This window comes from Nesoenas mayeri (assembly GCF_963082525.1).
Source record: "Nesoenas mayeri genome assembly, chromosome: 2".
Taxonomy (NCBI): domain Eukaryota; kingdom Metazoa; phylum Chordata; class Aves; order Columbiformes; family Columbidae; genus Nesoenas; species Nesoenas mayeri.
The window spans coordinates 40764417-40782713 of record NC_137543.1 but is presented as its reverse complement, the minus strand read 5'-3'; the positions used below and the strand labels follow the sequence as shown (position 1 = coordinate 40782713).

At 39.2% G+C, this 18297-nt stretch overlaps 1 protein-coding gene across 1 annotated transcript; it reads left to right on the top strand.

Moving 5' to 3' along the window:
• Window positions 1–1836: 1836 nt before the first annotated feature.
• UBXN2B (UBX domain protein 2B) lies at window positions 1837–14500 on the top strand (the record flags this gene model as incomplete). The annotated part of the gene is made up of 9 exons (XM_080339284.1): window positions 1837–1962; window positions 3978–4078; window positions 6545–6616; window positions 8171–8330; window positions 8850–8927; window positions 10211–10320; window positions 10793–10930; window positions 11892–12053; window positions 14281–14500. 9 exons carry the CDS (start codon window positions 1837–1839, stop codon window positions 14441–14443), a joined length of 1110 nt encoding a protein of 369 aa, XP_080195410.1. The 3' UTR covers window positions 14444–14500.
• Between the last annotated feature and the right edge of the window lie 3797 nt (window positions 14501–18297).

Below are 18297 nucleotides of genomic sequence, written 5' to 3'. Positions count from 1 at the left end.
TGACAAACTCAACTTCCACAATTGGAAAATGTTTCAAATCCTTCATATGTAAGAGTCAGAAAGAAAATAAAATCTCACACTTTTTTAAAACAGCCTGTTATTCTGGCACCCACAAGCTACCACCCAAGTGCTCAGAGCCAGCATTTGTCAGGCTGATGTCCCTTTCTCCTCCAAATTTGCTTAAGCACTTTAAGCGAACAACACAGTTTGGTTTCAGCCATCATCAATGGTACTTTGTAGTTCTGCAGACAGCCTTGCATGTAAAAGCACACTGAGAATCACAGAACCATAGAATGTTAGGGATTGGAAGGGACCTTGAAAGATTGTCTAGTCCAATCCCTCTGCTGGAGCAGGAACACCTAGATGAGTTTGAAGAAGTTTCTTCTCAAATTTAAATGGAACCTCCTGTGTTCCAGGTTATACCCACCGCCCCTTGACTTATCATTGGTTGCCACCGAGAAGAGCCTGGCTCCATCATCCTGACACTCACCCTTCACATATTTATAAACATTAATAAGGTCACCCCTCAGTCTCCTCTAAGCTAAAGAGCCGCAGCTCCTTCAGTCTTTCCTCATAAGGGAGATGCTCCACTCCCTTAATCATCTTTGTTGCCCTGCTCTGGACTCTCTCCAGCAGTTCCCTGTCCTTCTTGAACTGAGGGGCCCAGAACTGGACACAATATTCCAGATGTGGTCTCACCAGGGCAGAGTAGAGGGGAAGGAGAACCTCTCTGGACCTACCAACCACCCCCTTTGTAATACACCCCAGGATGCCTTTGGTCCTCCTGGCCACAAGGGCACAGTGCTGGCTCATGGTCATCCTGCTGTCCACCAGGTCCCTTTCCCCTACGCTGCTCTCTAATAGGTCATTCCCCAGCTTATACTGAAACATGGGGTTGTTCCTACCCAGATGCAAGACCCTACACTTGCCCTTGTTATATTTCATTAAATTTTTCCCTGCCCAACTCTCCAGCCTGTCCAAGTCTCGCTGGATGGCAGCACAGCCTTCTGGCGTGTCAGTCTTACGAGGAGTGTGTCCGTCTGTGTGTGTGTGTCTCTCTGTGTGCCCTCAGTCCTCCTTGTGCAGTAGGGATATTGTGTGTCCGTGTCACCTGGGCCAGAGTGGGCCCAGCCGTGTTCCTCCCAGCGGGCATGGACAGGAGGGTGGGTTTGCCTGCAGCCTGCTCTCAGCAGCCGGCCATGGAGGAAGGCTCCTGCCTGCTGACAGGCCTTGGTGGAGACCGCCAGCCCTCACATGGTGGTGTCAGCCCAATGGCCAGAATGTGCTTGTGGCACACAGAGAGATTCTAAGGGGCAACCTCATTAATGTTTATAAATATGTAAAGGGTGAGTGTCACAAGGATGGAGCCAGGCTCTTCTCAGTGACAACCAATGCTAGGACAACTGGCAACGGGTACAAACTGGAACACAGGAGGTTCCACTTCTTCACAGTGAGGGTGACAGAGCACTGGAACAGGCTGCTCAGGGAGGTTGTGGAGTCTCCTACTCTGGAGACATTCAAAACCCGCCCGGATGCTTTAGTGTGTAACCTCATCTAGGTGTTCCTGCTCCAGCAGGGGGATTGGACTAGATGATCTTTCGAGATCCCTTCCAATCCCTAACATTCTGTGATTCTGTGATTCTAAGACCGGACTCAGCCCGGCGGTAACAGGTCCCTCCGTCCCCATGGAAACGGCCCCGTGGGCGAGGCTAGGCCGGCCCGGCCCCATCCCGTTGCTATGGCAGCCGCGCTGGCGGCGGAAGTGCCTTGGCGGCGCTGGCCCCGCCCCGCTCCGCCCTGTCCCCCCCCCTCCTCCGCCGCCACCGCCCTCGGAAGATGGCGGACGGCGGCGCAGCTCCCGCGCAGCAGGAAGGGGACGTGTCTGCGGGGGCCGGTGGCGGCCGGAGGGATCGGCAGCCCCGGAGCGGCAGCGGCCGCCCGCCCAGCGCCCGGGACTTGCAGGTGAGGGGGTGGAGATGGGCGTCCCGCTCCCTCGGCGGGGCGGGGCGGAGCTGCCAGTCGGGGCTGCCCCGCCGCAGCCAGGCAGCGCTGGGCCCGCGGGCAGAGCCTGTTGCCGTCTTTTCTTTCGTTTTTTTCCCTCTCTTAAGGCTGGAAAGGGAGGGACGCCTCTGAATAGCAGTGGGCACGTTGGGAAGCGGTGGTCGGTCAGCCTGTGTGGTGCTCAGCTCGGCAGGGACCTGGACGGGCTTTCCCGGCGCTTCAGTAGCTGGGTTTTAACTGTACTTCAAGTTATTTTGGCGCCATTGTGTTCCCTGATTGATTATTTGGGAGGAGCGTCCTTCTCCCCGCCCCTGACAAAATCTCCGCAAACGTGGTGTAAGACTAAGGACAGGATCTTTTCCCAGGTTTATCTGGGGAAAGTTTCGAGAAAGTGTGAGCGCAAATGTAACTCAGGATTGGTACCTAAGGATGTAATTGCAGACTCTCTTAACAGTATTCCTTTTTTTGCATGTGACTTTGAAACCGTATGAAGATTCAAAATATCTTAGCAACAAATTGGTTGGAAAACAGGTGAAACTTTACCTTAACTGAAACTGCCCATATTTTGTTTAATTGTAAAAAAGTAACAGAGAAAGATGGATATTGTTTTCTTTTTTTCTTGGTTACTATTTGCAGTTTTCATAGGTTCTTCCTGAGATTAACTTTGCTACAAAATGTAACACTAATAAAGTCTGTGTTAATACTTTTTGGTTCATAATGCCTTTAGTTAGTCAACTGAACTAGACAGGCGTTTGAGGTAGAAGATTATTGATAAAATGTTAAAATACGAAGAAATGCCCTCCTGAGTCAGAGTAGCTATCAATCCATCCATCCAGCTGAGGACTTGATTTGTCATGACACCATAAGAGATGTGGCATGAAGAAAGAACAGAAGCCTGATCGTGCCCTTCTACACTCTCTCAGCATCGCTCAGTTTTGGGATTAGGGATGGCACAGGGTACATCCTTGCTTATTCCTTTTAGTGTCTACTTCTGGACTTGTGTCTATGACTTACCCCATAAGTAATACATATCTAAAGGATACTTACTTGTATCCTTAGGTAATATGGAGGTCTTCAGTGGTTTTCTTGATCTGTGTTGTTGCTCAGTTTAATTTTTGTAATGGGAATAATACCTCAGCTCATATTTTTCCACTGCTGAAAATGCCTCACAATAATATGGGATTAATGTCCTGTGATCATAGCAGTGTGTGTTGAAGGACAGATGTTTCATTTAATTTTCATGTGTATTCCTTGAACACAAAACTGCAGTGAAATTGTAGCCTACTACCTATTCTGGTGTGTATAATAAAATGTTAATGTGACTTGCATAGTGTGAACAAAATGGTTTGAGGATAAAATTAAGGATGATTTGGCAAATGAAAAGTATTATTCAAGACAAAAGTAAGATTGCTGAAAATGTCATGTTAGAGATGTCTCACACAACTTCCTAAAAATGAACTTGCCACTGATATGGCAGCATTTAGGGAAACTTTGGGATTTTTATTTTTTTTTTAAGTATTTACAATGATGTCTTGCATTCAAACCAGCAAGACAGACTTAGTTCTTAATTCCAGTAGAAGCTTATTTGGATTACGTTTATTATGTGCTTCCCAGTCTTATCAGAGAGTTACCTAGCAAATTTATTTCAATTTTTTATCATTGATGAGATGATGCTTGATATATACATGTTTGTATAGTCTTGTGATTCTGAATCTAATACAGGCTGAACGTAACTAGTGAAGCAACGTGAACCAAACGACAGCAGAGTACAAATTCCAAGTCACAATGGCATTAAGCATCGTGTGGTTTTTTCATAAAGCTGCCTTTCTGGAAGTTGAGTTTAGAGAAGTAGTTGGGGTTTCTCATGTTTCTAATTTTCTGGGGATGCATGCATTTTGCATTAGTTTTTGTCTTATTTCTGTTCCATATGTAGTTCTAGAGTTACAGACTTCTAAAAAGAGTTCTGTTTCCTACAGTTGGCCTTGGCAGAGTTGTACGAAGATGAAGCTAAAAGGCAGTCACTGTGTCCTGACAAACCAACAACTGCAAAGATTAGTAACACAAAAGTACCACAGAGGTGAGGCGTGCTTTGTACTTCAGAAATGTGTTGAATAGTTAGTTACTGTACTAGCTCACATAACTTTGTCATACTTACTTGATCTCCTCTTTGTAAAAAAAGTGATCTACAGCAGTTCATAATCCAGAATTGTGAATCCCTATAATAGTGCATAGCCTGTATCTTCTCAGAATGCTTTTTAAATTGTATTTATTTAGGAGCCTTTGTGCTATGTGGTATTCCAAAACACTTTAAACCAACTTCAGATAAAGTTAAGGTGTTATAAGTGAAATGCAGTGTTGTTCTCTGTTCACACAGATAGATTTTGGAAATTTGCTGCTTCAGAACAATATTGGAGTTCGTTGCTCCCTCAAAATTCAGCAAATCAGTAGTTTCTGTGAAACTTGGCAAGTGAGCTGTTTGAAGTCTTGTACTTACGTCAGTACCTGATGAGACAAATATTGATTTGAAAAATTATTCGTAGGTTCATTAGCAGGCTTCTGTGGGGTGAGGGAAATAAGAAGGCCTCTTTAATGAATTTGTCTGGGTTTGGCAGGTAGAAGGAAACAGATGTATCAGTGTATAAATGCAACTTTTACTGGCCTGTAGTGTTTGCAGTTCACATAGCATTTGAAGGTTCAATGTGGTTTTATTTTTTTTTTAGGGAAACCTGCCAGTTTGTAATTAATTTTTATTTAAATTGTTTTAAAGAAGTCTTTATGTCATTACCATCAGTGATGCCATAGCAAGTCTTATATTTGGCTTGTCTTTCAATCGCTGTTGCCACTATGAATCTCTGTTTTAAAGGAGGTTAAGGAGCAGAAAAGATCTTAGTCATCAGAGTCATCCTTCAAAGGCATCTACAAATGCACATCTTAAGGAAGAGGGATTTTAGCACAGTATGTGACACTTGGAAAATAATAACTTTCTAGTTGTTTCTTTTTGTTAGTTTGTTTTGGTAAAACCACCTAAGTTGACTAATCAACTATGTAGAACACAGTTTATAAACAAATAATGCAAACAGCTCCGTTTACTGATACATACAATGAAGTTACAACTTCCCACTCCACCTGAAGGAAAAGCTGCAATAGAGTATCTCATATATTTCCATGTGATAGGTGTTGGCAAACACTCGCTCTTTGGCAGTTACACTGGAATCTGAGAAAGAAGAGGTGGCTGCTATTTGCCTGGCATCCAAAATGAGATTTTTCTTTCAGCAGACTTCAGTTTGCTCTCTGATGAGCGGTGTATTAATTGCAAGGAAACATAGTGCCGCTCTTGAAGTCATCTACTTGGCTTGCCTTCCACAATTGCAGCTACAGAAGAGTGTCTCTAGGCCCTGCTTGGAACAAACACCATATTATATATGTCGTCATGTTTTGTAAGCTCCTTTAAGAAACTTAAGACTATTGGCACAAAAATACAAGTCCCACAAAACCTACAATGGAACAAGGGAAGAAAATAAAAGAGATTAAAGTGTTTCTAGTGCACCTGACCTAAGTACATAACAATACATTTTTTTTAAGTAATAGGAGGCAGCTCTTCACTGGGTTATAGAATTACATCGTTTATCAGCACTGATACTTAAAAAAAACAATGGCCTGCTCTGCTACTTTTTGATTTCACAGGTGTAGAAATCAGAAAAATGCATAAGTCTGAACTAGTGAGCTGCCTTCACTGATGTGGCAGATCGTATGTATGTTTTTATCTCATGGTAGTCAGATACCTCATATACATCTTGCATTAATGACTTTTATAGTCAATTATTACAGGATGAGAGTATGTATCTGTACAGCTTTTTCTGGTATTTATAAGCTAACAACCTTAGCTTGTCCTGTGGTAACTTATCGATCTGTCCCTATCATGAAACAGAACCTCATTCTGTATTTTAATTGTCTCTTGTAAGTCTTCGCAATGTTGCCATTCAACATATTTTTACAATTGTGTAAAATAGAAGTGAGAACTACTACTTTTTAGTTTTTAGGATCCTCACAGACAGGAACTCTAGGACATCAAAGAAATCCAATGTTGACTTCACTAGGCAACTTACCACTTGACAAAAACAGCTAAAATGTGGATAGATTTTGAAGTATAATTAATTTTGGTAAGCTATGTTCTTGAACAGCTGTTGCACTTGCATATTACCTATGGGATCTGTGGGACCACCAGTGGTGTAAAGCAGAATTCTACATAACCCATGCAAGAACAGAATAGTTCAGTTGAAGGGGACCTACCTACAATCAGCTAGTCCAACTGTTGCTGCAAAATGCCTCTGCCACATATGTGCCTTTTCCTGCTTATTCACTGAGAAGCATCCATGGCTAGTTATTTGGGCCAAAAAAGTATGGTGAGAATACCAAAAAAAACCCCAACAATGTGATATCCTTAGCTTTTGAAAAATAAGTAGTTTCAGAAGTTAGATATGAAGTACTTAGTGAAGCGTGTATACCAGTCATCCTCAAATGTTTTCTTTTATTCTCTTGGCAGTCTTAAAATTGATTCTATTAGAAGGCTGAGAAAACCAGAGAGAAGCATGAGCGATGACAAGGAAAACCAAAGGTATTTTTAAAACAAATAAACCAAAAATTTAACAATCGTGAAGGTAATTGTATTCTTTTTTGTGACACTCACACTTTGTTCCCTGTTTTTCAAAATGTGTGTGAGCTAAGTCTGTCCTGCAAAGAAGTAGTAACTACAGATATGCTATGTGACATTTTAGAGTGGTAGTTGTACACTGATGGAGTAAAATTATATTTAGCAGAATCTGGCTGCAGTCATGTAGGACCTCTATATGTCTCAACACTTGACAATATGAATGTGTAGGTTGCAACTTACACTTGGGCTCAAAAGTTTTTTTGCTTTTTCTCAAATATTCTGAATTGTTCTGTGTATGCATTACTCGAATATTTGAGTACTTCCTTTCTTTGTTGAATACAAGCTCTGATGAGAATTCTTGTTCATCTTACCACTATAATTCTTTTAAATCTAATAACTAAAGATTTTGTATATAAATGGTGACTGAGATAATAGATACAGATCTATGTACAAAGGAGAGATGGTACTAAGGGATTGCCAATTAGGTTATTGTATAATAAAACCAGTCTGATTGTACTTGTCCAGCTTGCTGCTGCTTTTGGGTAGTTGTAAAATATGGTGAAGTCAACAGCATTTTGGTGACATTGGCCTGAGAGACAGTTTCACATGGATTAATTGATTTCCCTTGCCCCTAGTGGTTAAGGTTAAGTAAAGTAAAAAGCCCTTACTTTATTAATTATTAATGCTTCTTGTAATCAAAGAAAAAACACTCTAAGTTTGCCAGGTTTTTTGTTTATATATAGATTTCTTACAGCATCTATTCCATTGGTATTTAGAGATTTATAGGACCTTTCGCAAGATAATTCTCAAGGAAGATCTTGATCTTCATAGTTAAGTGATACAGTTTTAAATATAATTATTTGTAGCTTAACCTTTTATCTTTAAGAGCTAGAAATGGGGCTATGTTGAAGAAAAAAACCCCACAAATTAGCTTTTACAGCAGTTTCTGCAGATTTTAGAATGCCACGAAAGATCAAATAAACTCATTAAAAACTTGCAATTTCTGGTATTGGCAGGAATTGAAATATACTAGATCTCTACATTAAAAGATCAAATTGTAGCATTGTTCAGGTTTTCCAAGGAGAGTTTTATGCATGTTCTGCCAAGGCAGTGTTAGATTTGACCCTGTATTCTGACCAGCCCAGCCACAGTCCCATGTACAGGACACACCTTGAGGTAACTGGTCTTTCTGGGAGCAGGGGGCATCCACATTAGATGAGGTGTGTAAAGCCACGACTACATCAAGACTGTGTTCACTTAAACATATGACCTTGGCCCCAAACCTCTGGGGTCTGTTCCAGAAGGCACCTTGGTAGCTTTGTTTGTGAAATGTCTTTGGAGTCGTACTGTTTGGATTGCTGGGAAGGTCAGAACCAGGCAGAACCTTTCTATCATCAGAATGAAAAGGGTTTATGCCAAACTTGGGTCTTTGTTAATTCTTTTTTTCTTTTGATGGGAAGAGGAAAATTCTGCTTGTTATTTAAAACATTGTTGCTTATGAACATTACTATTCTAAAGATTTTATTCAGGTGACTCGGAATATAGAGGATTACAGATTTCTGGGGCTTCTAATAGTCCAAGTAAAATTGTTGCTGAACTCTTCAAGGAAGCAAAAGAACATGGGGCTGTCCCATTAGATGAAGCCTCAAGAGCATCTGGTGATTTCAGTAAAGCTAAGGTAAAAGTTAGAAGATATTTTTATCTCTGTTTACTTTAGTCTATCTGAAACTCATCACATGAGAGCAAATACGCCTTTTTGTGGTTTGCAAATAGCAGAGGATTTGATCAACACAGTTGTGTATTATCTGTGCTCAAATAGCTTGCTCTAGAAAATAAAGCAGGGAGGAACTACACAGTTTCAGGGGAAATCATTAGTAGAAGTCAACCTGAACCGGAATTATTTGCTTTCTTTTTAATTAAAATGGATTAAAAAAAAATGAACTGCAATTGCACCCAAATAAAAATCTCTTATCTGTTGAATTACTAATATTTGAAAGTGTATGGATTAAAACCTGCTTAGCCTGATTATGGTTACTAGGTACAACTTTCCACTTAGAAAGTATACAGGTTGGAACAGTTTATTTGCTTTTTAGCATAGAAGCAAGCTTGCTGATTCTTTTGTTTGCACCTATGTATGAATTTTAATAAACTGTTTCAGATATTTATTTCAATAAGCTTTGCTATATATTTTTTCCAGTCATTTTCTGGTGGCGGATATAGATTGGGTGACTCATCACAAAAGCACTCTGAATACATATACGGAGAAAATCAAGATGTAAGTAAAATTCTGAATATCAGGAAACAGAATCTCCAACAGGTGTCTGCTTAATCATGTTTACAGCTTGAAATGCTGGATTACTGTAACTATATCCATGAGGAAAAACTAATATCTAAATATTAGATCTGTGGTAAGTAGAAATTGTCAGTGTCCACAGAAGACAGATGTTCTTTGGATACCCCTAAGACCTCCATTGTGGAATTTTCTGATGTAAATTACTTTGAAATTCTTAGCATACATTCCTTTCAATTACTTTCCTCCAGCTGTTGTTCTGCATTCTCTTAGTTGTGCTAACATTTTGATCCTCTTAGGTTATGAATTGTTTCTTGCTGTGGCTTAGAAAGTAACCAATCTCAAACTAGAGGGCATGGATGTCTTCTAGGAATGGTGAAACAGCAGGTTAGAGGGCTTTTGAATATTGTCTGGCATTTCTTTCCTCTCACTTAAAAAGCAGGGAGAGAGAGAGAGGGAGCAGGGAAACACAAAGTTCTCTACCCTTTGTCATTTGTGTGAATGGTTAGAGCAAATGTTCAGCTTATTTAGAAACAAAAGCCAGAAATGAGTAAGGCCAAAGGATATGGTTGAGGCTGGGGGGTGCTATCATGTCATACCTGGAGCTGTTACATTTTACGCTCTGCAGTAATCTTTCTACCTTCTTCAGTAATCTTTCTGCCCTCTACATAACATCCAGCTGTGCTGAGACAGAAGCCTGTTGCAGTGGGGTTACCATAACTGGTGGGTGGGACAGTTTTCCAGGTAGGTCAGTTTGACTGGCTAGGGAAGCCTCGTTGTGCTGGACTGCAAGGCAGTTGCAGGGGAGAGAGTGCAGGCTCTGGAGGTGAAAGGCCCTGGCTGGGTGCACAGGCACACAGCAAAATAAAAAGAGAATGAAGGAGGCTGCTTTCCAGGATTCTCAGCATTTGAGCTGAATGGAGCTGGTACCAACTTTGTTGCTGCTCAGCCTGCAATAATTTGAGAAGAGAATAGTTTTCGCTGTAACAGTGTATCAGCAGTAATTTTTTGGATTTATTTCTTAATTTATCAACGAGAAACATTTACTGTTTTTGAAAGTAATTGGAATGTTGTGAAGATTGCTACATAGTCACTATATCATTTCTTATGACATGGATAGCAAATTAAGAGTTGTTTGTTTTTTCCCAAGGTGTAAAAGTGGTCTTGAAGTAGATAGTAGTCTGTAACTATTACTTGCTTTCTTTAATGTATTCTAACAATGGTCAGTACAGTGTCATGCTGTATTCTTCTTTTGTCCTTGCTCATAGATTCAAATTTTGCTGAAACTCTGGAGGAATGGTTTCAGTTTAGATGATGGCGAGTTGAGATCCTATTCAGACCCAACAAATGCTCAGTTTCTTGAGTCCGTTAAAAGAGGGTGAGTTAACATGACAACTTTTTTGACATATGTCTTTCAAGTGAAATGAAGAAAATGCTTTTTCCACATGTTTATAATTATTGAAAGCTCCAGGCTTCTTCTCTGTCTGCACTCATAAAATATATCCTGTATTTGTCATCAGATATGTGGGGCATTTAAAATTTTGAACACACTGATTCCTTCTGGTGCTTTAACTCTGAATGTTACTTGTTACAGATGGCTTTTAGTTCCACATATTTTTTCAGTGCATTCTAGGTTATGGCTGTCAGTACTTTCCAGGTTTTGACTGTTAGCTCACTCATTGGTTTTTTCTTCCTTTAGGATGAAATCAGTTACTAAAACAATCAGACATCTATGACTTTAAAGTACACATACTAATAGTATCTGTTCATATTGTACTGTGTAAGGTTTTTGTGTAAACTTGTATTGCAGTTCAAAACATAATTGTGAAACTTTTGTTTTTGTAATTAAGAGAAATTCCTGTGGAACTACAGCGACTTGTTCATGGTGGCCAGGTTAACTTGGATATGGAGGACCACCAAGAACAGGAGTATGTGAAACCTAGACTGCGATTCAAAGCTTTCAGTGGCGAAGGGCAAAAACTTGGAAGGTAAAAACACTAGGTTTTCTATTCTGTGTCTGTATGCTATTTCAAGAGCTGGATTTAGTCAATTAGGAAACTGTTGGAGAAGCTAATCAGATGACAAAAGCAATATAAAATTATTCTGTGCCACAAGTCAGCCCCCATTTCATATTCACCAGTACTCATGAAAGTTTATAAGTAATCTTAAAAAAAGTTACATCTTAGTCCTCTGTTGGAACTGTTCAGAGATGTGCTAGATGCTTTGTGCCTCTGCTCTGGCTTAGCTGCAGTACATATCGTCTTTTATCACTGGAATCATCACAAAGGGAACAGGAGATGCTATAACAGTAATATGGCTGATGCCTGACTTAATGCGGATGGAAAGTATTTCTATATGGGAGCAACTCTTTTATAGTTTTTTCTGGAATGAAGCAGCAGAAATGCTGTCCTGAAATGTAATGTTGTAAGCATTCATTCATTGTAAGTTATACCAGGCAAGTGTGTTAGCTTTAAGAAAGAGAAATAATTTGATAAACTGTTTTTTTAAAATTTGATTCAAAGTAAATGAGCAATAAGTTGTATCTACATCTCACAACTTTTACTAGGTTTTGATTAAAACTTCAAATGATGCTTTAAAAATCTATAGTAGGGGCTGGGTTTATAAAAGTGAACAACCAGAGGAATTGTACATGATTCCCTACATGAAATAATAGTGCAAAGCCTGGATTGTGGGAGAGGAGCAGCTCAACTTTTAACCTACAGTTGAAGCCCCCACTTCCTCCAATTCTAGTGTCATTTCCAACTACAGTATAAAGTTCATATAGGTAGTAAAAAAATGAAATTTAATTATTTAGAAAAGCTTAACATTTGTACTAGCTATAGATGATAGTCATTCAATGAAAAAGACAACTGAAAGGTTCAGTTCTGGTTTGACTCCATTAATAACCGGTTTGCTTTGTTTGTCTGTTTGTTTTTTCCCATCCTTTAGCCTTACACCTGAAATAGTCAGCACACCTTCTTCCCCAGAGGAGGAGGAGAAATCCATTCTTAATGCACCTGTTCTGATTGATGATTCCATGCCAGCAACTAAAATTCAAATTAGATTAGCAGATGGAAGCCGATTAATACAAAGATTTAATCAAACACACAGGTAAATTGATCCTGCATCAATGCAGGTAACCATAACTATTTCCATAAGTTTGTGTTTTGTCATTAAATTAATATCAGGAGGACGTCAGAAAAGGCTATAAGTACAGCTCTACTGAAATTCTAAAGCTCCGTGTCATTTGTGGAGTCTTCTTCTCTGGAGATATTCAGAACCCAGCTGGACACATTCCTGTGCGATCCACTCTGGTGAACCTGCTTTAGCAGGTGGGTTGGAATGGGTGATCTCCAGAGGTCCCTTCCAACCCCAACCATTCTGTGAATTCTGTGAATTTTTGTAACATAGATGCACTGAAAAATTGACTGTGAAAGCAAAACTCTGTACGTGGAAACACAAGATGTTTGATAACTGCAAAATCACAAACTTTTATGACCAGTTAGGTCCTGTAAGAATACAGTACCAGCCATAACTGTTCTCAGGGCTGCTGAAATCTGAACAGCCTCACTGTGTAGTCATCCCAACCCTGGGCCCTTCTTGGGAGAAGCAAGTGGCCAGCTCGAATGGCACTGTGAAGGCATTTTACTGCGATGTGTGTAGGTTAGTGTCAATTGGAATATAGCTCTCACTACAAGCAGAGAAATCCTGTGGCCCATCATCAAGAGCTGCAGCTTTCTACCTCATTATACTTGAGACTGTGACTAAACATGACATGAGTTATAAGTGTAGACTGCTGCCCATATGCAGAAGGGTATATGGATATAACATACTCATCTGCAATTCTGGTATGTGGGCTGGACATAATACTGAGAACCAAACTTTGTTTTGTTTTGGATGGTCGTCTCCTAGGAATTTTCAGCGTGTGAATCTGGTGGGTTTTTTAGATCTGTTAGTAGCGTGCTGATTAGACCTTGCCATCGGTTTTATTGACATGTTTGGGGCAATGCCACCAATTATGTTGGCTGACCCCATTTATTTGCCTAAGAGGTTGTGTTAGTGCAAGGTTCTGCAAAGCAGTTCTTTGCACCGCATGGCTGAAAGAACTTTGAGCAGAGGGCAGAGATTTGGGCACTAGTTTCACCCATACTTCACAGGGTTCAAGCCAGACCTGATCTGAAGTCTGCACCGTTATATTAGAATACAGCTGAAACTGAGCTTGAATGTGCCTCAGAGGTGGTGTTTGTATGGACCCAATTCCATGTTAATATTATTATATGGAGAGTTCACCTGTTTCCTTTTTTTCCTTCTGGCTTAGAATAAGGGTAGAGCCAACCTGCAGCTTTCTTCACCTGACAACATACACAGACCACAATGAGGCAATTTTAGCAGAGATGCCAATAGGGAGGAAGATACAGCATTATTTTTTTCATATTTTATCAGACCTGATATTGTACACTGATAGTACAGGCCCAGATCCTTTCTCCATAGCACCTGCTGGAGAAGTGACTTAGATAAACAGTTGGGCTTATTGGGACCCTCTGCAGCCATGATGCACTTTCTTCTGTCTGCCTGAAAGGGCAGAAGTGGTAAACTTCCCAGTAACATCTGTAATCAAGGGTGTGTTGACAGAAGCTTATTTTAATCATTATTAACTTTCTCTTCGATGTGAATCTTTTTAGTTATCTTTGCCATATATATGATCAAAATCAGCTACTAAAGTGCATGGCTTGTGTCATAAGGCTTGAAGACTGATAGAAAGTCCCTGCTCATTTGGCTATAGTAAACCTGCCTACTTACTGGTTACAATAGTTCTTTAATAGATCAGCTTACTGTCTTAGGAGAGAAGCCTCAAATTTCAGGTTTTTATCTCTAGAATCTTATTCATTTTTCTTCTCTGTCTTATAAAACCAAATTATTCTTGTGATACTGCTGATGTGACTGTTTTATGAACTATTGTTCAGAAGTTTGGTGCCAGCTGAAAGCAGGGGAAACCTCTTGCCATTGAAGTGCATTAATAATTCCCCTCTGCTTTCTCCTCACTGTCACATTGCTTGACTGTCTAAGAATCAGTTTTCAATATACTCCTACATTACAAATTTTATTTCTGTTGAGAAAAAAAGCAAAATTAATTTTAATTTTTCAGGTTTTTTTATTCAAGAATAAAATTCTAGAATACAACCATTAGTCACCTGGATCAAATGGAAATTTAAAAATCAATAGGACATATCAAATGTTTAGTCTGTTAAAAGGTTTAGTGTTCTCTTATCATCGTAATTTTCAGAGATTTGTGTCAAAATGAAATCATACAATTTTCATGTCCATATCCTTTCCACAGGATTAAGGATATTCGAGATTTCATTATCCAGTCCCGTCCAGAATTTGCAACAACTGATTTTGTTCTTGTGACGACCTTTCCAAATAAAGAACTGACAGATGAAAACTTGACACTACAAGAAGCAGATATACTTAACACTGTGATTCTTCAGCAATTAAAGTAATCCTACAGTTGGTACAACATAGGGAGCGTGCTGTACTGTCATACAATCTATTTCCAACAGATGACAAAAAGGCAAAAATTAGTATCCTTTTATTCCTTCACTTCCACAGATCAGATTTTTGGGTTTTGTGTCTTCCAGCTATAGCATATCTAACATTTTAATTTTTCTACATTGTTGAACTTTTTTTCAGTATTAAAATTAAACCATATCTTGTACTAAATGTGAAATGAGATATGACTTGATGACTTTTCATTATTTGGGGGGTGTGGGAAGAACAGGGGAGAAGTGTTTTTTCTGAATGGGACAGTATCTTTCATACAGTTGGTAAGATTTGCACTATGGAAATGTTTTAATGCTGCATTGACAAACAGCCATTTGAAAACAGCCTGTAGGTTATGTTTACCTTCCAAGCTGTATTAATAATATTAAGGTGTTCTGTTTAATATGTTGATGGATAATTAATGCCCTAATATAATTTTTGTATATTCTGTTTATAGCATTTCATGGTGCAGTATAATATTTATATTCTAGTTTTTATGTAATTTTCCCTGTATCATAGATTATATGAGTGAATCAGTTCAGGAGATGCAAACCTCAGCTGTTACAGACTACAGTAGTTTGTTCTCATTTGTATTCTAGTTGTTCTACTTGTGGTGAAAATAAGTATGATTTTTTTTTCTTCTCGAAGTTAAAGAAATGAGAGAGACCATTGTCATTTGGAGAAATGCTGTGATTTAGATTTCGTAAGAGTGGGCCTGTGGTCACTTTGAACCTGTATATGCAGTTGAACTTTGCACAGCTACATGATTCTTCACATGAACAGTTACTTAAATAAGCCCAAACAAAAAAACACCAAGGTGCACAAACACTGTGCTGTCACTTGCATGCACAAGAGTAGACGTGTTATTTGATCAGGTATTTTTGACCTGAATTTCAGGTCTTTGTATTTGAAATTTTGGCCAGAGGCATTTTGTAATATTCAATGGGGATGTAGTTGTGCAGCTCTCACTATACTTCTTTGTAAGCTGTATAATTAAACCCCTTGATCTTTGAAATTATATATTTTTTCAAATAACTTGGCCCTACACTGCAGTATGCAGGTAGGAATCTTATGTTGTGGGCAAACGGGCTGCTGTTGTTTAGAAGAATGCAGTTTTATAGTATTTGTGTATTTATATCAGATGAATGGATCATGCTCTGAAGAAGGGTAAATGGGCTGTATCTCTTGTACCGATCTATGTGTTAAAATGCTGGTTTTGCTCATTATTTTATTCTTAAAATATCAATACTTATTTATTTATGCCAAGCTTATAATTGCTCAGTATATTTGATTAATCTTACATTTTTACCTCAAAGTAGATATTTGACTGAGTAAATTTTGAACGTGCAATTGTATTTCAAGTATTTTGTTTTGTACACTGAATATCTGCATGATTTTAATCATAACTAATTTCACACGCTAAGTAATTAAAGTTTTAAGCAACAAAGACCATAGCCAACGCTTCTTGGTTTCTTCCCAGTTTATATTGTGATAAAGTGGTGATTTTGTTGCGTGCCAGAAAGGAATGGGCACTTGCTATGCATATATTCAATATATTAACACTTCTCTACACAAATGCAAGACTACAGTCAGTATCATGAGATCTGTCTTGGGCAATCTGTGGTTTGGGAATATTTCAGTGCAGAATATAGATAAAGTTACATTGCTTATTACTTCTGAAGTCCATCATTAATTAAACACTGGCGTATGAAGGACCGCGGTTAACTAAATTGAGGGGTTTTTCCTCTTACTATGCCAAAACCCACAACGGCACATTATCACAATCTCTTTGTTTCAAATAGCTGGTAACTTTCAGTGTTCAGGAGTAGCTGAGAGTTAACTGGGGGTCCCAGTAGTTGACATTATTTTGTCAAGCACTAAGAAAATACATCAATGCTTGTGTTTACATATTTCACTGCTTCTCAGTACATTAAAACCTGTAGAATCTTCTGTCTCGTAATTTTATGTCCTACCTTTTATTAATGCTAAATTCTCACTTATGTAGCTAACATCTTAGCATTTTTGGCACAAAACGGTTCTTTGAGTATAGACTTATGTGGATATGCAGTTAAGACTGGTGACAAGGGAGAAGGAGACAAACTAAGGAGAAGGAACTTGGTAGAAGATGATGTTCTTTCCCTCACAGCAAGGCTGCTGAGCTTCTTGGGAATTCCTCTTAGCTTCCATGAAATACAGGTAATAATCCTGCCGCTTGCTCCTGTAGGCAGCTGATGAAAGGTTCAGACTTTGCCTCCGCTTGTCTTTCCCAGAAATCTTATCACGCAAGAGCCAAATAATCCAGAACTGAATGTTTTCTCCCAAGAAACTCTCTCTTGACCTGAATACTTGTGCTTTTCTCTCTTTGTTGTTGTTGCTGGTTTTTGTTTGTTTGTGGTTTTGTTTTGTTTTGTTTTCTTTGGACACTACTCCCATCTTTGCAGTAATTGATTCTGGATAAACACAATCAGGCTGGGTAGGTTTTGGATTTTTCTGGTTTTTTTCAGCAGCACATTGAGACGTTTTTAAACACTCTGCTTTAATCAGCCTACTGGACACACTTGTACAATTAGCATATGTTAACAGTTATCTCGTGCTGTTCTCACTCTTTGGTGAAAATCTGTCCAATATTAAATGAACTATGGAAGAGCATGCAAGTGCTCTGAGGTACTATTACTAGCTCCCTGCTCAGTTGCTTGCAGTAAAGCTCCCATGATCACTATTAATCTGTGCAGGGAGGCCAGACAGAGATGCACTTTCCCTTGCTTGTGCTGGTTAAGCCTGACAGGCCTCAGCGCAGGCATGTGCTGTTCTATGGGCAGATGAGAGGGTGAGCATCAAGACTCTGGAATAATAAATACTGAATCCATGGTACCCCAAAAGCAGCAAGTTTGTGGCATTTCCATGAGATGTATGCATTTGGAATGGGTTCTTGAAGAGATTAAAAGTAGGACTGGTACTTTTTAGGTTAGTGCAATGACAAACAACAGTAGGCAGCAACTATGATGAACATTTAGTGAATTGTAGGAAGTGGACAGTTGCATCCTTAATCCAGCTAAATGGCAACTATTGCTACTCAGACAACAAGGTAAAATAAGATGGCTTGATTTTTGGAAAGCAATTTACTTTGCCTTTGTCTGGTCATAGTTACAATCAATATATTCTGCTGTGTAGTTCATATTTAAAGGCTGGAAACATTATGTACCTCACTGCATCGTCAATATTTTCATTAGAGACATTTAAAAAAGAAGTCTGCTGAACTTCAAAGAGATGATTAACAGAACTCAAATTACAGACCAGAAGTCACATTCTTACACTTCTTACTTGCAACTCTTCTCCTTTACTAATGGTCTTGTTCTGTCCACAGTTGAAGAGCTGTCTGGCAGCACATCTGAATGTTAAAGGAAAGAAACTAAGTTCAAAAAATTTGTCTTCTAAAACTGAGAATTGGGGAGGGTATTGAGTTATTTTCTGTTTGCTGAGAGCTGTCCGCTTTTGAGTTAAATGTGTGATCTATAAGCTACGTATTTGTATTCTTTTTCTGGAGCATGAGAAGATAGATGTGTTGTTCCAAAGTGCATTAAGGTAAACTGAGCAAGACGTTCTTAACTGTGGAACAAAACCAACCAAACAAAAAACAACACCACCTTTAGGGAATTATTCTGGAAGAGCTAATATTTTACATTTATAAATCTACTTCAGTCCCAATTAATTTGGTGGGGTCTTAGACCATTTAAGTACTAATGAGCATGTACTGCCAAATGGGAATACCCGGGTGTCATTTTTCATAGACAATATTTTTAGGCGATGTTTGAAT